At 41.2% G+C, this 24,156-nt stretch overlaps 2 protein-coding genes across 7 annotated transcripts in view; one reads left to right on the forward strand and one right to left on the reverse strand.

The window, feature by feature from the left end:
• LOC147315464 (serine/threonine-protein kinase VRK1-like) overlaps window positions 1–16,901 on the forward strand; it is a 29,019-nt gene extending 12,118 nt beyond the window's left edge. For 3 of the 5 annotated variants that reach the window (XM_086258284.1, XM_086258283.1, XM_086258285.1), the window contains exons 10-16: window positions 8,429–8,549; window positions 9,564–9,622; window positions 11,010–11,182; window positions 11,374–11,427; window positions 13,619–13,762; window positions 15,035–15,193; window positions 15,405–16,901. In XM_086258284.1, coding sequence (XP_086114410.1) covers window positions 8,429–8,549; window positions 9,564–9,622; window positions 11,010–11,182; window positions 11,374–11,427; window positions 13,619–13,762; window positions 15,035–15,193; window positions 15,405–15,758 — 1,064 coding nt within the window. In that variant the 3' untranslated portion in view covers window positions 15,759–16,901. Of the gene's footprint in view, window positions 1–8,428; window positions 8,550–9,563; window positions 9,623–11,009; window positions 11,183–11,373; window positions 11,428–13,615; window positions 13,763–15,034; window positions 15,194–15,404 lie in introns of all 5 variants that reach the window. The other 2 variants (XM_086258286.1, XM_086258287.1) reach the window with 2 other exon arrangements.
• fancl (FA complementation group L) overlaps window positions 15,000–24,156 on the reverse strand; it is a 34,842-nt gene continuing 25,685 nt past the window's right edge. Inside the window, exons 8-14 of one of the 2 annotated variants that reach the window (XM_086258289.1) lie at window positions 23,245–23,395; window positions 23,042–23,125; window positions 21,964–22,009; window positions 20,444–20,525; window positions 19,609–19,725; window positions 16,261–16,332; window positions 15,000–15,883 (exon numbers count right to left, since the gene is read on the reverse strand). In XM_086258289.1, the coding sequence (XP_086114415.1) occupies window positions 15,848–15,883; window positions 16,261–16,332; window positions 19,609–19,725; window positions 20,444–20,525; window positions 21,964–22,009; window positions 23,042–23,125; window positions 23,245–23,395 (588 nt within the window). In that variant the 3' untranslated portion in view covers window positions 15,000–15,847. Of the gene's footprint in view, window positions 16,333–19,608; window positions 19,726–20,443; window positions 20,526–21,963; window positions 22,010–23,041; window positions 23,126–23,244; window positions 23,396–24,156 lie in introns of both variants that reach the window. The other variant, XM_086258288.1, reaches the window with a different exon arrangement.

Genomic DNA, 24,156 nt, shown 5'->3' on the forward strand with positions numbered 1-24,156 from the left:
TGTTTAACAATTCCCTAATTAGCTAAAGTCATAACCTGCATCGTGTTTTCATCCCCCCATTAATTAAGGGCTTTGATGTTTGGTTAGAGCAAGTCACAGATAACCCCTGTGAGCTCCACACCGACCAACTCCACTACCCACTGGTTCAATATTGTGAGTTAGCATGGCTCAGACTGCCTAATCTCCATGGGAGAGTTTCTATCAGCATAATCGATAATTGAAAGAGGTTCAGATTGTGTCCTGTCAGCAAAACCTATCACATGAAAAGCATGTCAACTGTAAAATGTTTAGAAGAGGGAAAAGAAGGCGCAGAAGAAAGAAAGATACTGTTTTTTTCCCACATTTTTCTTTTCTTTTAGTTGGTATCTGGCAAGCAAATTACTTATTAACTTTCTTGATAATATTTTGTCTTTAAGCTTTTTTTTTTTGCTTTTTTTTAAAATCAAGACACAGTTTAACACACATTCTAGTTTGGTACTTACAAACTTTTCAGGTACTTAATTGTTAGAAAAGAAATCCAAAGAATAATTAACTGGTCACATATCAGGACCAGAGACTGTAAAGAAAAGCTAGATATAGAGACGGTTAATTCTCTCATTGATTTCTCGACTCGTGCATCTCACCTGTTAATCTAAATAAGATGTCTTGAGTTTTCAGCAAGTGCTAGCAAGCTTGGTTACTAAGCTGCGTTAATGGCTGGCCTCTCCCTTAGAGATAGGGTGAGAAATTCGGCCATTCGGGAGGGGCTCAGAGTAGAGCCGCTGCTCCTCCACATCGAAAGGAGCCAGTTGAGGTGGTTCGGGCATCTGACAAGGATGCCTCCTGGGCGCCTTCTGGGCGAGGTTTTCCGGGCATGTCCCACCAGGAGGAAGCCCCAGCCGTGCTCTCCTGTACAGTACAGAATCGCTACATCGATCACTAGCAATGTGACTCTGAAGTGCTGTACTGTATGTTTGTAAGTTTTCTCCCCAACAAACACAACAATGTCGATGAAATGTTTTGCACCATCAAAGGCACCTGCGGTAGCACCCAAAAGGCAGAGGAAGATGCTAACCGTCGCACAAAAAGTTGGACTTCTGGACATGCTAAAGGAAGGTAGCAGTTACCGTATTTTTTAAATTTTTAAATTTTTATTTATTTATTTTTTTTAACCATACCGCGCACCGGATTATAAGGTGCATTAAGCTTAATTTAAGCAATTAAGCTTAAAGTTAAATTCATTAGTTCTAAAATCTGTCATTATTATTTATAGGAAAACAAATATACTGTAGGTTTATTTCTCAAATAAATGTTTGGGACTGAAAACAGGTTTTGATCTTTGGTTTCATTCTATAATGGCCTTTGTTTTGTTTTTTTTTTGTTTTTTTTTTACAAAGCTTTGAACTTTGAGAGTGTTTAAACACCTATCCCTGGTTATTTTTTAGAACATAACATCCGCGATAAATGAGGGAACTCTATATACAAATACTGAGAAATTTCAATCCTTTCTCTCTTTTGCTCTGAGGCACGAGGGAAAAATATCGACAAGTCGACGAACATCATCTACAGATATATTCGGTAAATGCCCAAGACAACTTGAGAAATGTAAATCGCTGCTTGATTCGTCCATTTGGTTGACTTTTTTTGGAAAACCCGACCGTAAACAAGACACGAATATCACACTGGAAACAAAGCGCCCTACAGGAGTTTCCCCACCGGAAGTAGCATATGCTAAGTTGCACATAGTCTATAGCTGTTTATTGAAGGAAGAAACTACCCATAGAAGCCAAAGCCACTTCTTGTACCAGGCTGTAAACATGCTTTTTAATGGTGTGTGGTTTGACATTTTACACTGGACTCGATTTTTGTCGCCAGTCTCAAACAACCTCTCCAAGAACTGCATTTTTGGGCACTTCCAAGTTGGACTAATTTTTTGGTGTTTCCGCTTCGTTAAACTTGATTTCTCCGAAAAAACGTAAAGTGACAACATCAAGCGACTCTTAGAGCCAACAGCAATAAAAAAGTTTTGTTTTTTTGTTTTTTGTTTTTTTTTGACTGGTGCCTGAGCTACACAAAAATTCGACATGCTTAACATTCTAGATATTGTTATATTTAATACCTGCTTAGCTGGACCGGTAAGTGTTAGAGTACATGTGACTGCTCTTGGAGATATAGTTTAAGAGCTTGACCCTTCTATGCCCTGATGGCAACAATCCCCACAAAGATGTTGACAGGTTACCATGGTGACGAGTGCCGGCCTATGAACTTGGAGTTAAAAAGTGTAATTACCGCCATTCGGTGGGCGGTCGGCAGACAGAAGACCGTCTCTGAAAGACAAGACTGTGAAGCAGAAGGGTTAAGAGTGTGACACCGCAGCGTGCTTTAGAGAATCTGAATAACAATAGGAGATAATTGACAACAACAGCATCACTTCCTCACCTCCCTGTCTAAAGCATGTAGAGAATGCATGTGTATGCCAAGAATGCTACGTATGCACGATACTTGCGTATTTATGTTGTGTCCAATCTTCCGTTGAGTAAGTGTTTATATGTGATGGTATGTACTCAGATGCAGCTGTCTCTGTTCTGTCTTGTGCTGTTGAGGACAGTATGAGGGGAAATGCTTACATGAATACAGAGGAGCAGACACACAAAATGCTATTTTGAACTGCGATAACAGAATACACAAAGGTCTGCAGCACTTACTGTAGCTGTTGTCTTTTTAATTGTTAATCTATTATAGCACTCTGGAAGTTGCAACACTTATTTCTAGTGTCAGTATCACATGTATTTTTCATCTTTATTCCCTTTCAGCTGGCTCCTGGTATCTATGGAGGGCTGTGTAATTATTTACAACAATAGGCAGCCTCAGTGTAACACTGACTTAATGCACACTTTACACCCACAAGGGCAAACGCATCTAACTCTTGTTATCAGAGTTGTTGAGATGAAGCGTGGCACATGACGACAGTTTCTTAAATGTTGGATTGCTCTTTCTTCTGTTTTCTCTGTGGCTTTGTGCATATCTGTTTTGTTTAAAAAGTAGCCATTAAAGATGTTATTCAGGACTGGTTCTACCATTTTAAGTCATTGAAGTCATCTTTATTTAGGACTTTATAATATATCCCGTCTTTCCCAGGTTTGCTTATTTTAACAAAGACTAAATTAAAAATGAAATCATGTGTGAAAAAATATTTTAAATTCTGAACTCTTTAACCCTTTCCCCCATGAAGATGAAATTTGTTAACTTTCCCTTTACCCTTAATGACAAGTTTTGACACCTTAGTATACATCAATAAAGACAGTTGGGTAGCTATCAGAGTAGTTCCCGGGGTTTTCAAAAGGTATTATACAGCCTATAGACTGAGACTACCCATACACAGGGTGTGTATCTCAATAAATCTCAAATTTATTGAGACTGGAACATTTGTGTAAACCAGAGTCAGCTGCTGCTAGATTAGGCTGTCAGAGTGCACTTTCTTTGAACCTGTTCTCAAGCACTCAAACATTAAGGTTTGAAAAATATCAAAACAGGTGGAAAAGACGGTATCTGCCTCCTCTATATATATATATATATATATATATATATATATATATATATATATATATATATATATATATATATATATATATATATATATATATATATATATATATATTATAATTTTTATTTTATTTTTTATTAGGGGTCCAACGATACACAAAATTCACGATTCGGTTCGATACTTTGGTGTCACGGTTCGATATTTTTTCGATACAAAAAAAATGTTCATGCCTTTTCAATTTATCATTTATTAAAATTATAAATATATATTTTAACTCAAAAGTACAGTTTTTAAATGTAATGTTGCTGAAACAACAAAATAAAAAAATAAATCTATCTGATTGAGAAATCACTCATCTTTGGAAAAGAGAGTTTATTACAGAGAAATGGCTCTTTCCAAAATAAAAGCTATACTATACGCTTCTTCTGGGCTATATTCAACAACATATTAAACAGATCGGGTCCCCATAAGGAGACTCGTGTGCTAACGCGGCCAAACGGCTGTCTAAATGACTCGGGTAAAGTTTGTAGCATGCGTGCTTGTTGTTTTTGTCTGCTTCCACTTGTCTTTGCACTAGGATGATGTCGGTGTAAATGTGCAGTGATACTCGTTGTGTTCCCAGTAGTGCTGTCAGCGCTAATCTCGTTAAAATGACATTAATGCCATAACACGGCAAATCTCCGTTAACAAGTTACCGCGGATCGCCCCGTGCTTGGGGCTGGACGGCGTCAACACGTTAACAAGCTAACTGCGCTAACGCACTAGTTCCCACAAATTGAGCATTGCGTGACACATCCGACATACTGTTTTACTTTTGTCCATCAGGGTCATACTTCACATGAAAACCAAGATAGTTCCAAACGCCAGATCTGAATGAGAGTGGGGGAGGTTCAATTTCGGGTAGCATTGAGGCAGTTGCCATGTTGCAACAAGCTTAGCTTCTGTCTTGCTAGCTTGCGCTGCGCTCAGTGGATCTGCACTCGATAGTGCAGCCTAGGCAGAGTAGTTGAACGCAGATCCACTGAGCGCTCAACAAAGACTGCATCGTCAGAAGAAAAGTTGATAAAATAAATAAAAAATGTTGTATTGTTCGATACATATGCGTACCGAACCGAAAGCACTGTATCGAACGGTTCAATATCGATACGAGTATCGTTGTACTCCTAATATATATGTGTGTGTGTGTGTGTGTGTGTGTGTGTGTGTGTGTGTGTGTGTGTGTGTGTGTGGTATATCCATATAATCTTTTCTTAAATACTCCATAGAAACGGCACATGCTGTTGGGTGGGAGGCATTATCTAACACCTCTTTTCTCAACCCCCTTTCTATACATCCAGTCTTTCACCACTACTCCTGTTCTGACCAGCCTCACTGATTATTTAGACTTCCTGCTGGGTCCACTTTAGTATTCTATGCTAGCCTTGCAGTTTCTGACTCAGACACAACAATGTTTCCTTGAAATGTTTAGTACTTATAGGTGATCTGTGCCCATCTTCATCTTGAAGATGTAACCTTGCATTCGTACATTTGAATACTTACATTTCAAGAATTTGCACGTTGTCAGATTACTGCCCTCCCATCCCACATAATGTGGTCTTCTGTGCCAGTGACCACGCTTTCCTCCTTAGACCAGACTATTGGCTGGAGAGGATCAATGCTGGCTGCGACTCAGGGAGGAGATTTCTCCCCTCTGATGGAGTCAGTCGATAGGTAATTTCTCCCGAGACGTGTGGCGGCTGTTACAGTATTGAGCTGCTAAAACCCTTGGGCTCGACCCCTCTGGATGGACTTGGTCGCTAAATATTGATAGACCTCACACATTAATGTAGACTCATGCAGTCACACACACAACCACAATAAGACACAAACACAGTCTGGACTTGTTCTTAAAGAAGCTTTAGTACATAGGTGTCAAACTCTGGCCCGCGGGCCAAATTTGGCCCGCAGCCTAATTACATTTGGCCCGCGAAGCCATACCAAATTACTATTAGAGCTGGCCTACTGGTATTATACAGCTAATATATATATCGTTTAGTATTAAGCTTTGCTTGTTCCATATTAAGTTTTTCAGCAAAACTTGTTTGAGTCCATAAGAAAAGATTCATTCTTATATCTGGAGGAAGATTTTGTTTTTCAATAAATATTAGTGTTAGCCCGCGACTTTGTTCCAGTTTTGAATTTTGGCCCACTGTGTATTTGAGTTTGACACCACTGCTTTAGTACATGGGAAGCCACACTTGTAAAATCTATTTAGTTCCCTAACATCAACTTGTGCCGTTCAGATCCCTGGTTATGGTTTGTGGAAACTTTTTTTGTGTTGGGATATTTACAGTGCTGAGATGGCTGATTACAGGACTCTTAGGTCTAAGGCACATATTGAGAACAATAGTTCTTTAAAGTCAGCAACTGATCCACTCTAATTGTACTCTATAGTAGAGATGGACTGATCCGATATTACGTATCGGTATCGGTCCAATACTGACGTAAATTACTGGATCGGATATCGGAGGGAAATAAAAAATGTAATCCGATCCATTAAATATCAAAAAAGCACATCAAAAAACTTGCGACATGGCGTAACTCGGCTCATAACCGTAGCACGTCGGAGCAGTGTGCTCATGTGATAGAGCGACTGTGTGTATTTGTAGCCTGAAATCTGGCATTTCATCTCCGAGGAAGTTCTCTCAGAGAGAAGTAAAACAAGTGTGTAAGTTCATCTCTGAATGTTTGTAAAGCATTCCTGCATTAAGCTTAACAACAGATATATGGAGCGACTGCCTCGCCCTCTCCTGCTGCTACTTCAATCGTCAAACTGATCAATGATCAGCTGATCGGCTTTTCTGCCGCGAGTCCGTCTCTCTTGCTTGTTTATCGCCCACTTCGCGCCAGAAAGAGGAAACCAGCGGCTGAACAACAGCAGCACGTTTAAGCTTGATAATCTGTTGTTAGAATTTATTTAATATTACTTTCTACACCAGGATCTTTTTCTACGTAGCTGACGGCTGGTAACCGTGCAGGGGCGGATCTAGCAAAGTTCAGCCAGGGGGGCCGATAGGGCATGAACAGGGAAAAGGGGGCACAGAAACATACTTTTCTTTCTTATTCTCATTTAAAATGTGTTGCTTTTAATAAATAATTATCCGAATCTTACACCCAAAGTTTTAATCTGATGTAAAATGTACAGAAGTCCATTACTGTATATAGTAACTATTAAGTCTAATATACCCCAGTAAGCTATAGTACTTTTTCCTTTGGGAAAATGGTAAATGGCCTGTATTTATATAGCGCTTTAAAGGACCCCAAAGCGCTTTACATATCCAGTCATCCACCCATTCACACACTGGTGATGGCAAGCCACAGCCGCCCTGGGGCGCACTGACAGAGGCGAGGCTGCCGGACACTGACCACCACCACCAGTAGGCAACGGGTGAAGTGTCTTGCCCAAGGACACAACGACCGAGACTGTCCGAGCCGGGGCTCGAACCGGCAACCTTCCGATTACAAGGTGAACTCCCAACTCTTGAGCCACGATCGCCCCATCTAAAAAATGAAGTGTGGAAGCGCCAGAACTCCAGTTCCTCTGACAGCCATCTGAGGCACGCTTGAACACGGAGTCAGTCCCCACAGACTCCAATGTTTAAATGCCGAGCTTACCAGCAATGTAAAGCATTTTTACAGTCTGGTGTGAGACACATATTTTGTACTCTTTAGATTGGTTCCTCCTTGATAACAACTGTTGAGGGTACGAGCTTTTAAATCGTTTTCATGTCTCACCTTGGAGTTATCAGGTGTGCCGACACAGCCGGCTGTGCCCCCTGCAGGGTTTCAACTCTGCTAATTTAAGTCACTTCACTGGATTGTGCTCTCGTGTCTGTAGTTAAGCAGTCTATCAGACAAACAATATTTCCTGGAAGCTTGTCCTTTAGTTTTGATGAATATATTCTAGTAATCAGTCTGTTATGTCCCACTGATTGACCATGTGTCACTTTTGGCTTCAAAAAACCAACATGTTGCAGTCAAACCACTAGTGTTGGTGCTTAAAGATGTGGAGTCCGAAACCAATTGGGTGATGTCATGGTGGCTGTGTCCATCTTTTAAATACAGACTTTTATATAGAGAGCCTGTGATCTGCCTTTCACTTTCCCACCAGTTTCAGACTAAAGTGAAATCAGTTCCACCATTTAAAAAAAACAAACAATGTTTCTGTTAGCAGACTGGAAGAGCACAGATGGGGTCAGCAGTACACTACTGTTGACTTCTGTAACATGTGGTAGTGATTTGAACTGAGATGTGTGTTACAACCAGTCATTGAAGTTTTACTTTGAGTGTCTGGATGACGCACAGGTTTTTTTTTTTTTTTTTCATTTAAAGATCCTAAAGAAAAAATGACCAAATAAGTCAGCAGGAATCCTCCAGAAGGGTTTTTTAATCATAGTAAGTGTGGGAAGCTACACAAGTCCATTTGGAAGTAGAAGCTGAACCCACCCACCAAAAAGTCATCATGATGGTATAACACAGTATTCAATCTCACATAGAGACTGTAATTGAAAAGAGGAATCTAGTTGATATACACTTTCTTGTCTTGATAAGTTTCCATCCTGTTTGGCCAAACAAAATAACCCACTGAGAGATGACACAGTGTAAGAATTAGTATCTGTGCTTCAGCCTTTTTGATTGATTTCTACTGTGTTAGCTTTAACCTCAAAATTTAAGAGTACTTGTGTCCAACCTCGGCTATGCTACAGGAAAAAAAACCCAACTATTTGATTGAACGACAAACAGCAATATTTTCTAACTACGGACTTACGTGCTTCTACTTTTTCATTGTCTTCTTTAAATTGTCTTTATAGAATTATGCTAGCAGTACTGCACCGTCACCATCATCTCGTTTTTCTTCCTCTACAGCGGCATCTAGACGTGGTGACCTCCAAATTTTGGGTTTCTGTCTCCTTCACTGGTTATGTGGGTCTCTGCCTTGGGACGACGTCCTCAAAAATCCAACTCAGGTCCAGGAGGCAAAGACCAGGTAGGGAGTAACTGAGACTGACCGTGTATCCGGGTACTCTCTACAGAAGGATGGAAGATTTTAAACATCTTTTTTTCTGGATTAGTCTCTTTATTGCCATGAAAAGCTGTTGACTGATGTCGCAGATTTCTGTAGTGAAATTAAATTATAATAATTGCATTGCAGCATCTGTTGCTCTAACAGTACAACATATAGTACCACACACACACAGTCTGATACTGGAATTTCACTTATTAACATAACTATAAATCGTTACTACCTTTCTTCCTGTTTCTGCCTTAAAGAAGCATGTGCAGCATAGCATAGGTGTAGTCTGTTTTAATGATGTCCACCCAGACATCACCCAGTCCACCTGTCTGGTTTAAGGAGTGGTAAAATTATATCAAAGCTTTGAGTCTGTTTCGCTTACAGGACACTGCTTGAGCGCATTTCATTAAACAGGATACGTTTTCTTGTCTGTTGTTGAAGTTATACCTTAGGGCAGATTTTACTGTGTGCTTTTAGAGTTATGGAGCTCTCATTCATTTTGATTGGAGCTTGGATTCATGCTAGGGTGGCTGCCAAGTCTCCTCTGCTTCAGTACTGTGCAAAAGTCTTGAGCCACCCAGAATTTCCTTATCTCTGGGTGAGCTTTCTATAAGACAAGACTTTCTTGTAATTTTTAATGAGGTCTTCAGCAATAGTTCTCCAGGTTTTTATGGTCTTTTAAAGTTTCCATTAATTCTTTTTAAATTTAATGAAAAAGAAACAAAGACTACAAGTGCAAATAAGAGTGTAATGACTTAACAGCTCTGTCTGATATGAGGCTAGATATATATGGAATGTACTCCACAGCAGTGTTGCATACATAATCTACTCCTAATAATTATGTTGAGTGTGTGTAGTTGATGTCAGAGTGAGAAAAACTAATGTTGTGTGCTTTGGCTTCATTTCAACTCGTTCTTCTGCTCTGCCCGAGTCCATCTCTCAGATCTTTTCTGTTCTCACCTCTTCTGTTTTCACTTCTTCTCTCAGACTGATGGATAATCTGCCACATTCAGTCCAGCAGCTGTCAGTGAGCGGAGCCAGCACAGGTAAGCCAAGGCCAAAGGGCATCTTCAGGTTAGCGAACTTGTTCTCCACTTCTCAGGTTAACGAGAGAATTTGAAAGTAAAACTACAAGCCTTTGGAGGGGAAGAGAAAAATCTTCTTTTGGGCTCTGGGTTTACTGAGAGTCTCTGTTAATAAGAATACAAGATTAGACAGAGCAGCACTTCTTTATTTTTTTAAATCAGTACGTGTTAATGTAGAAACAACATATCTAAGATGACGACTTTTCTAGTCATTAGAATGATGTCATTACTTATATTTTCTCTACAAATGGACTATTTCAAAGATTTTTTACTTATAGAGATATACTGAAGGCAAGTTCAGGTCTAATGGAATATAGCTACAGCCCAACTCTACAGGTGTTTCTGTATTCTTCCACATGCTGCTTGGAATCTGATCCAAGAACTGAGTCAGCACAGTGTGGGTGACTTTTACGCACTGTGTAGGCAAATTGTGTGGCTAACTGCTTGACTTTATACTCCTGACTTCAAAGATTAAGCGGCATGGCCGAATATTTACAGTTTGGTGTTGTGACCTTAGATTCCCATCGTAAATTAAGATTCCAGTACGTTAATAATGCAAAGAGTGCAAAATCCTTTGCTAGCTGGGTGAAAATGATGATGCGTGACACATAAACTTGGTGTAGCTGTGTGGTTATTTGCTGAGCTCAATGAAGAGGCTAAACTTAGTTTGTCTTCACTTCAGGCATTTTTAAGCCAATCTTTAAACTGGATTATAAGAAGAGACGAGGCTGTGACAGTCCAGGCTACATGAAAATGTCCCACCCAGAATAAAACACTGTCTCCTTTTCTCTCACCTGAAGCTCCAGAATAACTTTGTAGCAATTAAACAGCTGTCCCATTGACATGCCTTTCAAAGTTAGTCGTGTTTTATCTCTCCTCTTTATAAGGAGAGGTCACACCTGTGCTATGGCTCGGTGTGTGATGTATGGTTGGGACTAGATTCTCCTCTGCTGACAAAGCCCGGCTGCCCGCCACAGATAAGAGCTGGGGTATGCATCAACCCTGTGTGTGTGTGTGTGTGTGTGTGTGTGTGTGTGTGTGTCACCGTGCTACTGCAGTATGTGCCAGACATGTCACCTGGCCAGTGTGTGATGCATCAGGACTGACTGAGTATGACACTTCCACACATGCAGGTCCTTAGCCACGTGCTCGCTTGATCTCCTCTGCGGAGAGATACCACCACACACATAGACACACACACTCAAAAATATACAGGGTGCTTCATTTTCTGAAGATGCACACTTTCTGGAATAGTAACTTTGTAAAAATCCAACCAGATTTAATCAAATCACTATCAGTATCACTTAACATATCTGATTCTTGATGTCCACTCTGCTCCTGTCTTCAGATGAGGTGGCCAAATTCCTCCTTTATGTGAACAAACTGGGCTACCAAGAGAAGCCCGATTACCAGTATCTTAAAAACCTGTGGGGCAGTGCTGTCAGGGGAGGACTTGATTTGTCCAAGCCACAGGGAGCTGCAGGGGAATCGCCCACCAAAGATCCTCGAGCCAAGGAAAAGGTGAGGACTCAAAACCTGTGAGATGGTGTGGAAAAAATTTGGCACCACTGACATCTTTTCCTTTATGCACTGAAATCCTGTGAACCCACCTTCATCCTCCAGTAGGTATTTGGCTTCTTACTGAAATGTTGGCTCAGTTGGACATCTGTCTATAGCAGCTCACTTTCTCAGCGGGTGTGGTCACTTCACAGGCACAGGCGTATTCCAAGATGACAACGCCAGGATTCGTCAGGCAGATTATGAAAGTATGATTCACCACCACAGACTGCTGGCTTTAACCCCAGTGGGAATCTTTGTGATGTGATGGTCTGATTACTCTCACCATTGACTGGCCCTCCTTAAAATGTTTCTCGTGCATCGGAGAATAACCACTATGACACAGAAGCTGAGAATACACCAAAAAAATTAGATCTAAGACTGGTGATAATTGACAGAATTTTACCATTCAGTCAACATTCAACTACTTAAGTGTTTGGCCACAAAGATCCTCATTTCCCCAGCTCAGTCTCTTAACCCTGAGTGCTAAATTGTGACAGCAGTGAAAGGGAGGGCTAACCTGCCCCAACGAGCATGTGAACTAGAGGTGGTCAGGTCTGAAGCTGGAGGGCTGCGATTCTGCCTCAATTTAACAGAATAACTTCTTGACCCCCCCTACTATCAACGGCCCAATTTGAAGGAGTTGATGACACACACTACAGAGCACAGGGTGTCTCCAATTATGCTCCTGATTTCCTCTCCTCTCCTTGTGTCATTTAATTTCCATGCTAAAGTGCTGGCCAGTTTGATCCCTAGTTAAACAGAAGTGGCCATTTACAGGCGGTTTAGTGAGGAGAGTAAATGTCAGCTGAGATAAAGGCCACTGAATGGGTATGTTCACACAATCATTTGCCACTAGTGTTGGATAAATATGGAATTATTTTATGGAGGATTATAGTTTTGTAGTGAGGCAAAGTTTTATTTAAGGAAGACAGTTCAAAGATGGGCTTATGGGGTAAAGAGATTTCACGTGACATTAAAAGACATAGGAGCAAAGCATGCACAGCTGTAGATCAGGAGTTCAGAGGAAATGGCCTTTAGACTGAGGCTTCACACAGAATCTGGACTCAGCAGCAACTTTTGTAGTGATAATGTTGGTGCTGGCATCAGGCAGCAAATATTATCAGTTCTGCCTATGTGTAACATGAAAAATGTGACTGTGTATTCTCAAATTCAAATTCAAATTTTATTTGTCACGTACACAGTCATACACAGTACGATATGTAGTGAAATGCTTGGACAACTGCTCGTGACCTAAAGAAAACAAAAAAGGAAAAGGCTATGAATAAGATAGGAAATAAATATGAAAAATTAAAAAGGGTAAATTTAACTAGGAAGGAATAAAATATAAATTAAGGTTAAAAATGAAATAACTGTACAACACAAATTAGAATGAAGGGTAAATTTAACTGGGAAGAATAAGATAAAATATATAAATTAAAGTTGAAAATAAAATAACTGTACAACAAAATACACAATATAGAACTATATAAGAATGTATGAAGAAATCTAAAAATAAATAAATATATACACAATAACAGCAACTGTACAAGTATTAACCGGAAATGAAGAATATAGTGACCAGTGTTGTGCAAAACCAAAGTCCAGAAAGTCCAGTGTGTGTGTAAGAACTGTATGTGTGGGTCAGTACTGTGTGGTGGTGTGATTGAGAGACCGTATCGCCTGCGGGAAGAAGCTCCTCCTCAGTCTCTCTGTGTTGGTCTTCAGGGAGCGGAATCGCTTTCCTGACCTCAGCAGAGAGAACAGTCTGTTGTTGGGATGGCTGAGGTCCTTCACCATCTTCCTGGCCTTGGTCCAGCACCGCCTGCTGTAGATTGAGTGCAGGTCAGGGAGCTCGGAGCGGATGGTGCGCTCAGCTGACCGCACAACCCTCTCTAGAGCTCGTCTGTCCTGCATGGTGCTGTTCCCGAACCAGGTTAAGATGTTTCCCGCCAGGATGCTCTCTATGGTGCACATTGGTATTGAGTTTGAGTATTTATTTTGGACTTGACAACAGTAACAGTCCAGTAAAAGAAACAAACTGAGAGTCAGTAGCTGAGATGAGGAAGTGGACAGTGAAAGCCTTACCTTCATCTGAGACAAACTGCTGATGCTTGTCTAGCGTCAGCTAATGCTATGTTAGCTCTCCTGCTAGCAGGTGACACACGGTGAAGTAAACGCAGAACACTGAACTAAATTGCACTGTATAGCTTCGTACACTGAAGAAGGCAGGATCTCATATCTGACCCAATCTATCCTCCAGCTGCGTTGCATTAAAGGAGGAGAAATAAGCTCGCAGATAATGTTGTGACTGAAATGAGGTCAGTTAGAAAGCAGTCGTGTCGGCCTCACATCAGCCATCACAGAGATAATAAAACTGCTTTTTGTTTCCGTCAGCAGAAAGCAGGAGGAGCGAGCGGAGTCTCTAGAGCCAAAGCTGCACCTCTACAGGACCATGATGAAGTCCATGAAGGCGCAAAGTCCAACGCAGTGCCAGCTGGCTACATCAGAGGACCACCCATCAATAAACCTCTGTCAGAACAGGTAAGGCCTCAAACACCTTAACTGTCACCCTTTATGCAACAGTATGCTGAGACAACATAACCCGAGTCCCATTTTAACATCTCTTGTAAATACAAAAATAACTTTGAAACTAGATTTGAAATACACTGGAATATTAAATCAGAAGGGTTCAGAAGCTTGTGTAACAGTTTACTGTGTGACATTTCTGCTTCCTGCTAAAGTGTCTAAAAGAAAGATCAGAGCTGAAGCCGGAGTTAACCTAATGATGAGGTCAGCTTTGACTGACCTGATGTTGCACCTCTGTGTGTACAAGATGACATGAACACCACAAGGCATCCAAACTCTGAGTAAATTACTGTCCAGCATTTTTCAGCCTTTGTGCTACTTTTAAGACCTTTGCACACAAAACACACTGCATTAAAAAGAAATCTGAAAAATGAAGTTACAAACTTCTCATGTAATATATTCAAGGTGAAACACTGGAAGATTTACACAAAATGGATCAAAAATTAGTATTTTTAGACAGAATGACATTCAAATATCTGTCACAGGCACTTTGTTAAAACAGAGTGATCAGCAGGAGACGTACGATGTGTAATATTGCAGGTCATGCATAAAAGCAGTTGGTTTCTCAGTCAGGAGCTGCAGAACTGTGTTGTATATTTCTGTGTTAAAAGTAATACGTGGGTAAACTGTTTTCACTCAGCAGGTTATAATTTGGTTTCTTTGAAGTGATCTCCCACACAGACAAGAGCCTGAATCTAAAACCTCACGCTGCTGTGGACACAGTCATCAGGCACAGATTTTACACACCTCAAAGAACCAATATGGGTTTAAGTAGACGCCAACATTAGAACATTCTTACTGCTTTACCTGCTGTCAGACAAGCCATTACACTCCACCAGCCTCCACTGACAAAAACAGTCATTTTACCTCATAAAACAGGAGCTGTTCACTGCTGCCTCGATTGGTTGGTTAGTGGATTTTGTCCCCTATGGATTCCACTATGAGCACGTTATGAAGATGAAGAATAATTTGGCTAGTGTTTTTGTTTTATTATGAATCTGGACAGGCAGGGGTTACCCACAGCTAAAAATCAGTGGTGGAACAGTGCAGACAACACAGCACCCTGGGTTCTTGTGCGTTTGCCATTAGATGTTGTACTTTGATGTGTTCATCCCTCTACCTGTAATGCACCTGAGAGCTGTGGCTGTTTAAAATACTAAATTTCACTGTCAAATAAATGATCAAGTTCCTGATTGGTCAAACTGCCTTTTATTTGTTTGAATATAGAAGGAAGAAGTTCTCCCTGCTGTCAGAAGGTCCCCGAGGCAAAGGCCTGTGTGCAGTTATGAAGACATTGACAGTGAGGAAGAGGAAGAAAGGCCCAAACCCATTGCTGCACGTGATCTCAGAAGTCCTCCAGTAAAGCCCAGAGCTCAACCCAAACAGGTGTGAGGCCACAGCTTGGGCAGTTTGAACCTGTTTTACACTAAAGGCTACAAAACAACTATTTACACCTGACTAAATCTTTACGATGTGCTGTAGACTTTTCAGTTAGGTTGTTCCTCCAGATTTCTAAAGGTTACAAAGAAAAAGCAGAATTGAAAGTTGACACCTAAATGCTTCAAAGTGCACACACTTGAATTACCTTCTTTAACAGAAACGTAACCCCACAAGGACAAGCAGCAAAACAGATGACGTGCCCCTGATCTCAGCGAGAATGGAGCGCCGAGTCTTCCCACAAAGGAGAAAAGAAGAGCGAGCAAACCGTGACATGGACAGGCAAACACACACACACCAGAGAGCGGTGTACAGCCATCCAAAGTACTGGGATAGCCAGCTCTACTACAGAGATGCTTTGGGTAAATGGGAAGAGTCTGTTCCCAAAAACTCAAGTCCTGAAGCCGGTCCCCAATGGAGTGAATGGCTGACGTCCTGGTTCCTCTTTCTGGGCGCCTTTCTTTTACTGCTTGCTGTTGTCAGAGTTTGCCAAAGTACATTGAAGCCCCTTTGAGGAGCTAATGGATCGACGAGTTTTAACAGCTCCTTTCAAAGCTCCTTCCCAAAGTGGAGATGGAGCAGCCGGGAACACAAAGCCTCTCATCAGGACTTCTGGGCTGCCATTTTCACAGTGATGGGCTGAAATAGAAGGACAAGCCTCAGTTTATTCTCCCTATTAGATGTTCTGTAAAGGTAAACATGCGATGAAAGATTTCTTTATGATAAAAAGATGAAGGGGGCTCTCGTTTCTGACTGCAACTCACACGCTCGAATAAAACCGTCTTTGACTTTGAATCGGTGGCGAGCTGCATTCACAGACACACAGTATCACACGCTTACTCCTTTATCAGACGAGGAGTAGCTTCAGTCAAAGTGTATGAATGCAGCACATTGTTGAAAGCGCAGTGGCAGAAGAAAAGGCTACAGGATGTATAGAGGCATGCTAATTAATAAGCTGAATGTCTATTGAGGGCTTTCTGAAGGCAGCTGTCAGTCACTGTGAGGCACACACATACCTTACTGCAGTAAGGACACTCTCCAAAAACAATGTTGAAGCTCTGCCTGCTGGAGTGCAGCGCTCGCAGCCACTGAAGGCAAAAGAGAAAAGATCAAATCATTACCTTGAATCTGATGTGTGGCTCATAACAGCACTTTCAATATACACTCTGTACAGCTATGTTTAAGATTATCCAGCACCCTTGAAGCATTGAAGGGCTCTTTTAAGTCGATTAGAGTCCTGCGATTTGTTTCTGAGCTTCAACGATATCTGGCCGTGCAGCATGTCACCGAGGACAGAGTCCAAACAGAGTCATCTGTGCTCATTTCCTGTGTGTCGTAAGGCTGCGCTAGTCCAGTTCTACCTTTGATCATATCTGACTGTCACTCACCTTGAGCAGCCCACCTGTTGAAACACTAAAACACTGATGGCTAATGAACACAAATCGTTTGTGCCTGATTAAATTAAATGCTGTTTAGAAACACTGTTTACAATATGTATGTCCTCAAAGGGGAATCTGTATTCATGTGCATGTTTACTGTACCTGCAGCTCACTGAAGGCAACAGGATAAGGCTTTGTATTATGACTGAGTGAAAATGGCAACTGTAATGCGCAAAACTTTGTTCATTTAAGCAAATAAATGAAATAGATGTTTATAACTGTGTCCACTACTCAGGAGGAACCCTTACAGTGTTTGAGGAGGGAGCACTGTAAACTCAAGTCAAAAATGGAGAATTGTGTCCCAGAGGCATGCTGGTGGTCCTGAGGGACTTGAGAAGAAGTGGGATTTTTTTTAATTATTATAACCAGATCAGTTTTTTGGTCATGTTGTAGCTTTGAAGTAGTCCGGGGTAAATCTTAAACTTTCTGAGATTATAATATGGGTGATGTGACAGTCTAGTTGTTGGGCACATGTCATATGAACCCATACATCCTAAGCAGTGAGTTCATGCTCAGTTTTTTACCCACATACAGCCACACATGCTTTTTCAAAAAGTCATAATTATACAGTGTGGTGGTTTCCACGCTCATCTAACAAACAAACAAATCCTTTTGCATCAGGAAGACCATCAGGTCCAACCTACTTGCTGTGGTGAGCCTTTGAATAGGGAAACAACCCAAAGTAGCTTCCATGAATATATCCATTGCTCAAAGAAAGAAAAAAAAAAAAAGACTTGATAATTTTGGTTTCCACTGACTGCTGTTATGTCATTTTATTCTTGAGAAATCACATACTGTATGACAGCAAAGATTATTCAACTTGAATATTTCTATATCAAGATATGTCAGCTATATATAAAAAACATTTCCGTAATAAGTCATATCACTGTGGTTTGACATCTGGGCTGTTGTCATGTCAGACATCTTTATTAGAGATGGCACGATACCACTTTATGTCCCATACCGATATGAATCCGATATAGTGTTTTTTTTAATCAATAAAACAGTTTTTTTTTTATATCTTGCTGCTTTTTGTATAAGTTCATACTCAAGTAAAAAAACACAAACACTAAAGCTATTCTGTTATACCTGTATGCAAAAAATACACTGCACTCAAAATATTTTATAGTTCAGCAATACTGATCAGTCTAAAAAACTTAAACCTGCTCCATCCTCCCTATTCTGGTATTTTAAAGAGTAAGCAACCTAACTAGTGGGGTTCTAAAACTCCCAGCAAAAAAAAAAAAAAAAAAAAAAATGGGGAACCACCCCCCACCCTCCACCTCATGATGCTTAATCGACGTAATCAACTTTAATTTGATGCAGTGTGAAAAAAAATGCACAGAAATCAATTATTTTTCAAGAGTAATTAAATACATACAACATCTTTCTTCAACAAAATTGCACACTGCACAGATCATACCTTCCCAAAGGAAAAAGTACTATAGCTTACTGGGGTATATTAGACTTAACAGTTACTATATACAGTAATGGACTTCTATACATTTTACATCAGATTAAAACTTTGGGTGTAAGATTCGGATAATTATTTATTAAAAGCTCGACATTTTAAATGAGAATAAGAAAGAAAAGGATGTCTTTGTGCCCCTTTTCCCTGTTCATGCCCTATCGGCCCCCCTGGCTGAACTTTGCTAGATCCGCCCCTGCACAGTTACCAGCGTCAGCTGTAGAAAAGGATCCTGGTGTAGAAAGTAATATTAAATCAATTCTAACAACAGATTATCAAGCTTAAACGTGCTGCTGTTGTTCAGCCGCTGGTTTCCTCTTTCTGGCGCGAAGTGGGCGATAAACAAACAAAGAGACAGACTCGCGACAGAAAAGCCGATCAGCTGATCATTGATCAGTTTGATGATTGAAATAGCAGCAGGAGAGGGCGAGGCAGTCGCTCCATATATCTGTTGTTAAGCTTAACGTGGGAATGCTTGCTCCGACGTGCTACGGTAGTGAGCCGAGTTATGCCATGTCGCAAGTTTTTTGAGGTGCTTTTTTGGTATTTAATGGATCGGATTACATTTTTTATTTCCCTCCAATATCCGATCCAGTAATTTACGTCAGTATCAGACAGATACGTAATATCGGATCGGTCCATCTGTAATCTTTATATACATAGTCTATATTCTCCTTAAAAAAAATTTCTGTTTAACTTCCAGGACATTGATCTGGTCATCTGAGTAGCAGAGGGCAGACAGGGCTGTAGAAGGCCCTTAACTCATCAGCAGGACTGGTATCTGCTTGCATGCCACAAATACAGAAACAGACTTCATGAGGGTCATCTTACAGCTGACGTCCTCCAGTGGGCCCTGTGCCCCAGTGGAGCCCAATTCTGGTATTCTATGACATTTGCATTTGCCATAGAATACCAGAATCGGCAGTTGCACCATTAGTGTGGACCTGCTACAAAATGGACTACCTTGCTGTATTAATTTTTTGTTCACTGTGATTTTCAGGATGCCTCCGAATTCAGCCTTCTGTAGGTTAATAATTTGCATTTCCATCAAATGATATTGCATCCTTTTGTTCCTAAAACATAACACATGTATACATATCCACTGAAGTCCGACGTGTTTCAAAAGCTTTCGGTTTTGTGTTGCCTACAACATTATTGAATCCTTCATATTAACTTGCATCAAACGTGTCAAATAGTTCATACACACATATTTCATTGAGACTTACTGAGTTAATATCCAGTTTTAATGTAAGGCCAATGATGAGCCATTATATGCAGCTTGCATTTTTTTCCCTCTCATCTGTTATAAAAAGCTGATGTGAACACATCTGTCTGATCTCATTGTTCAATCTAAAAATGGAAGAAACCCTGCTGTAAACCTCAAATTGTGTGTGTGTGTGTGTGTGTGTGTGTGTGTGTGTGTGTGTGTGTGTGTGTGTGTGTGTGTGTGTGTATACCTCATAGAGACAAGTCTGGTGGAAGGGCTGCCCACAGCGAGGGTCATTACACACCTGATCAGGGATGGCAGCTTCAAGTCGATATGAATAGCAGATGCCACACTCAAGGTTGAAACTCTACACGGACAGAGAGCAGTGAATGTGCATGTGCAGCATACTTGTTGGCACAAACTGTCCTCACACACACTAAAGCACACACACTCCACACGTCACCCCGTAACTCCTTTCTCCCTGCTCATCGTTGCATTTTGGTGTAATGAGTAACTCCTGTTTTCTTTGGGGGTTTTTCCTGCAGCTATCCATTAAAAGAGACGATGTCAGAGGAAAGAAAAAAAAAAAATAAAAAATCAACATCTGGTCAACTCAACTTTTTTGCACTCCTCTGAATGTTAATGAAGCGGAGGCATTAATCACCGCGGCGACAGTGGATAAACAGGACACCCTTTCAACCCATCCGGAGAGAGGGGAGGGGAGAAAAACGAGGGCTTAAAAAAAAAAAAAAAAAAAAAAAAAAAGAGAGAGAGACAAATGGTTTTTCGTGATTAAAGCGGTTTGATAGTGCAGAGAATTCTGCCATCTTTGTTATTCTAATGATCTTATCTGTAAACAACCCAATTAAAGGAGAACCGGAGCCCACCTCTAAGAAAAACAAAACACACAAAGAAAAATGCGGAAAGAAACGGGAAAATAAGCAGCAGTGTATGTCCGCCCCCTTAGAACTCTGAGCTCAAACAGGAGAATGTATGCAGAGATGTAAACACACACACACACACACACACACACACAGATGAAGGGACACGTTTGAAATGGAAAATGGGGCAACTATGTGACATACAGATTTTTCGTGGGTGGCAGGTGATGGGAATTCGATCTCCAAAACATCCTGGAGGTTGTGCAAGACGCTGGAGTCCGGGTTCCTGCCAGCAGACCACAGACAGCTCCTTCACACACTAATTAACCACATGCAAATGAGCCTGCAAAGACACTGGGGGATGATTAGGAGACTTTCACTACTGCTATATAAAATGTAAGAAAAAAAAATAGCAGGAACATTTGAGCTGCCTCAGACTGTACAGTGGTGGAGGGGAATTTACTGAGATGTGTGTCATGCAGGGAGGCAAATGTTAAAACCTGGGGTGAAATTTAAATCTGTACCCAGCTTCATTTGGAAATGACTTTTTTCCCTTCTTCCCCTGAGTGTTAATCAAATGGTTCTCTGCTCTCTGTGCAGGGATCCACTTAGACACTGATAATGCTCCTGGATGTAAAGATAAAAAGAATTGGAGTTTGAATGGCAGATATGCTCACAAATAATAAAGAAAAGACCAAAACCAACAATTAAAACACGGATGACACTTTGTTATGGACACGGTGGAAAAGCTGCAAACACCACAGATGAGTTGTTCTTGTGTTTTACCCTTTCGTAGTACACATGCTTGTATAAAACATGGGCACATGGTGACAGTGGGAAGAAAAAACTCCCTTTTAGCAAGAAGAACTGGGGGGAGTGAGACAGGACAAAAATGTTGGCAAAACGAAGTAGGTGGGTCCTGAGATAACCTTTTCTCAGCTTTGAGGTGACTGAAGTGACTGCCAGTGACAGCACAGGATACCGGGGACCGACATGACCTGGTAGGAAATCAGGAACCAGAGCCTGGAAGGTGGGAAAAGTGGTCGGTCCATTGAGGCAGTAGTGAAAGACACCTTATGGGCAATTTTCTCATCTGGGAGTTTCACAGAATGCAGTTTTGTCACATATTCACGCTGGAACAACTACTCCATGGTGTCTGCAGCTGTGTGTCTACTTCCACAACAGACAAGAGGGCCTAAGTTCAAATACATAATTAATATTTTTGTAGACGAGGCCTCAGGCCTGTGTGCTGTTTGGTGAAGGGCAGGTACCATTCAGGGAGTTCCTCTGAGCTTTTAATCTAAAAACAGCTCACTGCTCTGAGAGTGGCTCAAAATGCTCTCTGTGCAGGTCAAAGATAATGAGCCAAAGGATGCTAAATCTAAGAAAGATAGATAGATGGTGCAGACGTGGATGAGAATGCTCTGCAGGTCCAGAATGTGCTCTTCATTCACAGCGGTTTTTGATAGGAACCACAACACTTGCTTATTATTTATAGTTAAATAATAAGTAAGTGTTGTGCAAGTATTGATGGGTTTGCTTTTTTCCATTTGATTTGTTGACAGTAATGCAAAAATCATATCATAGTACATCACATTATAATGTGATGTACTATGACATCCACCATATTCTTCAGAAAGTGTGTGACATTCAGAGCTCAATTTCTGCTCAAAGAGATTCTGCTGAATTAGCATGTGAAAGCTCAGTGACTGAGAAAACCTTACCACAAGTGCATGTTAGCGTTTAGCTTATTCCTCAGCGGAGTCACCACTGAAACAAAACACAAGAAATCATGTGGAATTGGATGGAAATCAGAATAGTAATAACAGCCTTAAATTAGATCTGCAGTCACATTTCAAGCAGCTTCAGATACACTATCACTGTATATAAGGCCCTGGAAAATTAGACTTCCTTTTAAAAAAAAAAAAAAAAAAAAAAAAAAAAGCACTGCATACCCTCAAACAACATCTCTTATTGGACAAAGGCCCAGATCAGCACAGACAGCGGCGTCACCGCTGTTAGATATGAACCATGGTTGCTTGTGCCGTTCCACAGGGGAGCTTTGTCTCCGTGCAGCGCTCATCACTCTCGCTGTTTGTTATTCCTACATGCAAAAAGCAATATTTCTATGCGACCCCCTGTATTTGAGGGTCGCTGCCTGCCTCCCGTCTTGGTGGCTGAAGTGTGCGTGTGTTTAATATCTTTTGAGTTGCATTGCTAGGCAACAGGCTAGGAGTCGCGTGACCTTGGGTTTACAGAAACAATGGCCGACAATTGACGGGGACTTAAATAGAAAACTGGAGCCCGAGCTCGCCTGCTGACTGGCTCCGGTGTTGCTGCGCTGGGAATGAAGATGTGCCACTCTGGAAGCAGATCCTCTGACACAACAACGCACAACAGTCAACACAACCAGAGATGTGTGGAGAGCAAAAAAAAAGTGCTATTTTCTTTCACAGCTCGTAGCTTCTCACCGATCTGATCTGAATAACGACAGAATTTAGACTTTATTGCTTCATCTGATCCTCAGCTGCTACGTTATTGTGTGAAGACAGGCAGGATGCACAGGCCTCAGGAAGATCCCATTTATGAAACTACTACTTTGTTTTTTAATTGAACTCATTTAAGTTAAAGTCCAAGAAGCAATGCTTGAACGTGGGCGTCTTAGTGACTGTCACATGCATGTCACCTGATAACTGTGTATTTCCCATGCTGTATCATTGTCAGTTAGTTTTGGGGTTATAATACTGCAGATGAGCTCTTGCGCTGCCTGCAAACACACTTTGACTCCCAGGTCATACCCACCATGCTCTGCTCCTAGCAGGCAGCATTCTGGCAGCATCTTTGGGTGTCGGGGATCCACCTCTACTTTGATGGAGACGTTGTTTCCTGCACACATACACACAGATCCACTTATAAAGACCAGTGGGTAGTTAGGTGGTTGTAATATTTGGTTGTATTATGGTCTGTGAAGCGGCATCAAGATCTGCTGATGTGTGGAGCAGTACCAATGGCGATCCGCCTCGTGGTGTCTGAGTGACATGGTTTTTCCGGTTCCAGAATCCAGGTCTTGCTATCAATCTCATCCAGAACATCCCAGAACTCTGACAGGGACTCCAAAACCAGCAGGAACTGGCTGTGGAGCTGCTCCAGAGTGCTCTAATAAACCAGACCAGAAGAATTATACTGCTGTAAGAGCAGTTAGTTTGATACAACTAGCTTCTATTATCACAGGTCCCAGTCTGACCTGCTAACTATGAGCACTCCTTACTGCTTACATTTGATTATTAGCAACCAGGTGCTGATAATCAAATGCACTTAGGAAGTATGAGCACTGTAGAAGCAGAGGTTTTTGACAGTTTGCAGGTCTGAAGCATCCAGGTCATCCCAGCATAATTACAAATGCTGAGTAATTAAAAAAAACAAAACCCTGAAAAACAGCATTTGGACATTCATCTATCGCAGAGACGTAGAGTCAAATGTGAGCCCATCTGAGACCAAGGTGGAGATGTGTGACTGTAATGCAGAGCCCCATGTTTGGCAAAAACCTAACACAGCACGCAAGCACAGGCAGGAGGGGGATGATTTGGGTATTCTAGATAAGTATTCTAGAGTCAAATGTGAGGCCATCTGTCAGGCCGCTAAAGCTCGTGTCAAGAAACAAGACAATGATCCCAAGCACAGCAGCACATTTACAACAGAATGGCTGAAGAGAAAAGAAAAGAAAAGAATCACGATGTTGCAACGGCCCAGTCAAAGTCCAGAGATGTCGTGGTGGGACCTTAAGAGATCTGTGTATAAATGAATGTCTGCAAACCTCAATGAGCTGAAGCAATGCTATGAAGAGGAGCAGGTCAACATTCCTCAACAATGATGTGAGACACTGACTCTGCCTTAGAAAATGATTTCTTTAGGTTATT

Source organism: Aulonocara sp. 'chitande type north' Nkhata Bay, linkage group LG13 (assembly GCF_057382095.1).
Source record: "Aulonocara sp. 'chitande type north' Nkhata Bay isolate Kocher_YH1m ecotype deep benthic linkage group LG13, A_spYH_male_GT1.1, whole genome shotgun sequence".
NCBI classification, from domain to species: Eukaryota; Metazoa; Chordata; class Actinopteri; order Cichliformes; family Cichlidae; genus Aulonocara; species Aulonocara sp. 'chitande type north' Nkhata Bay.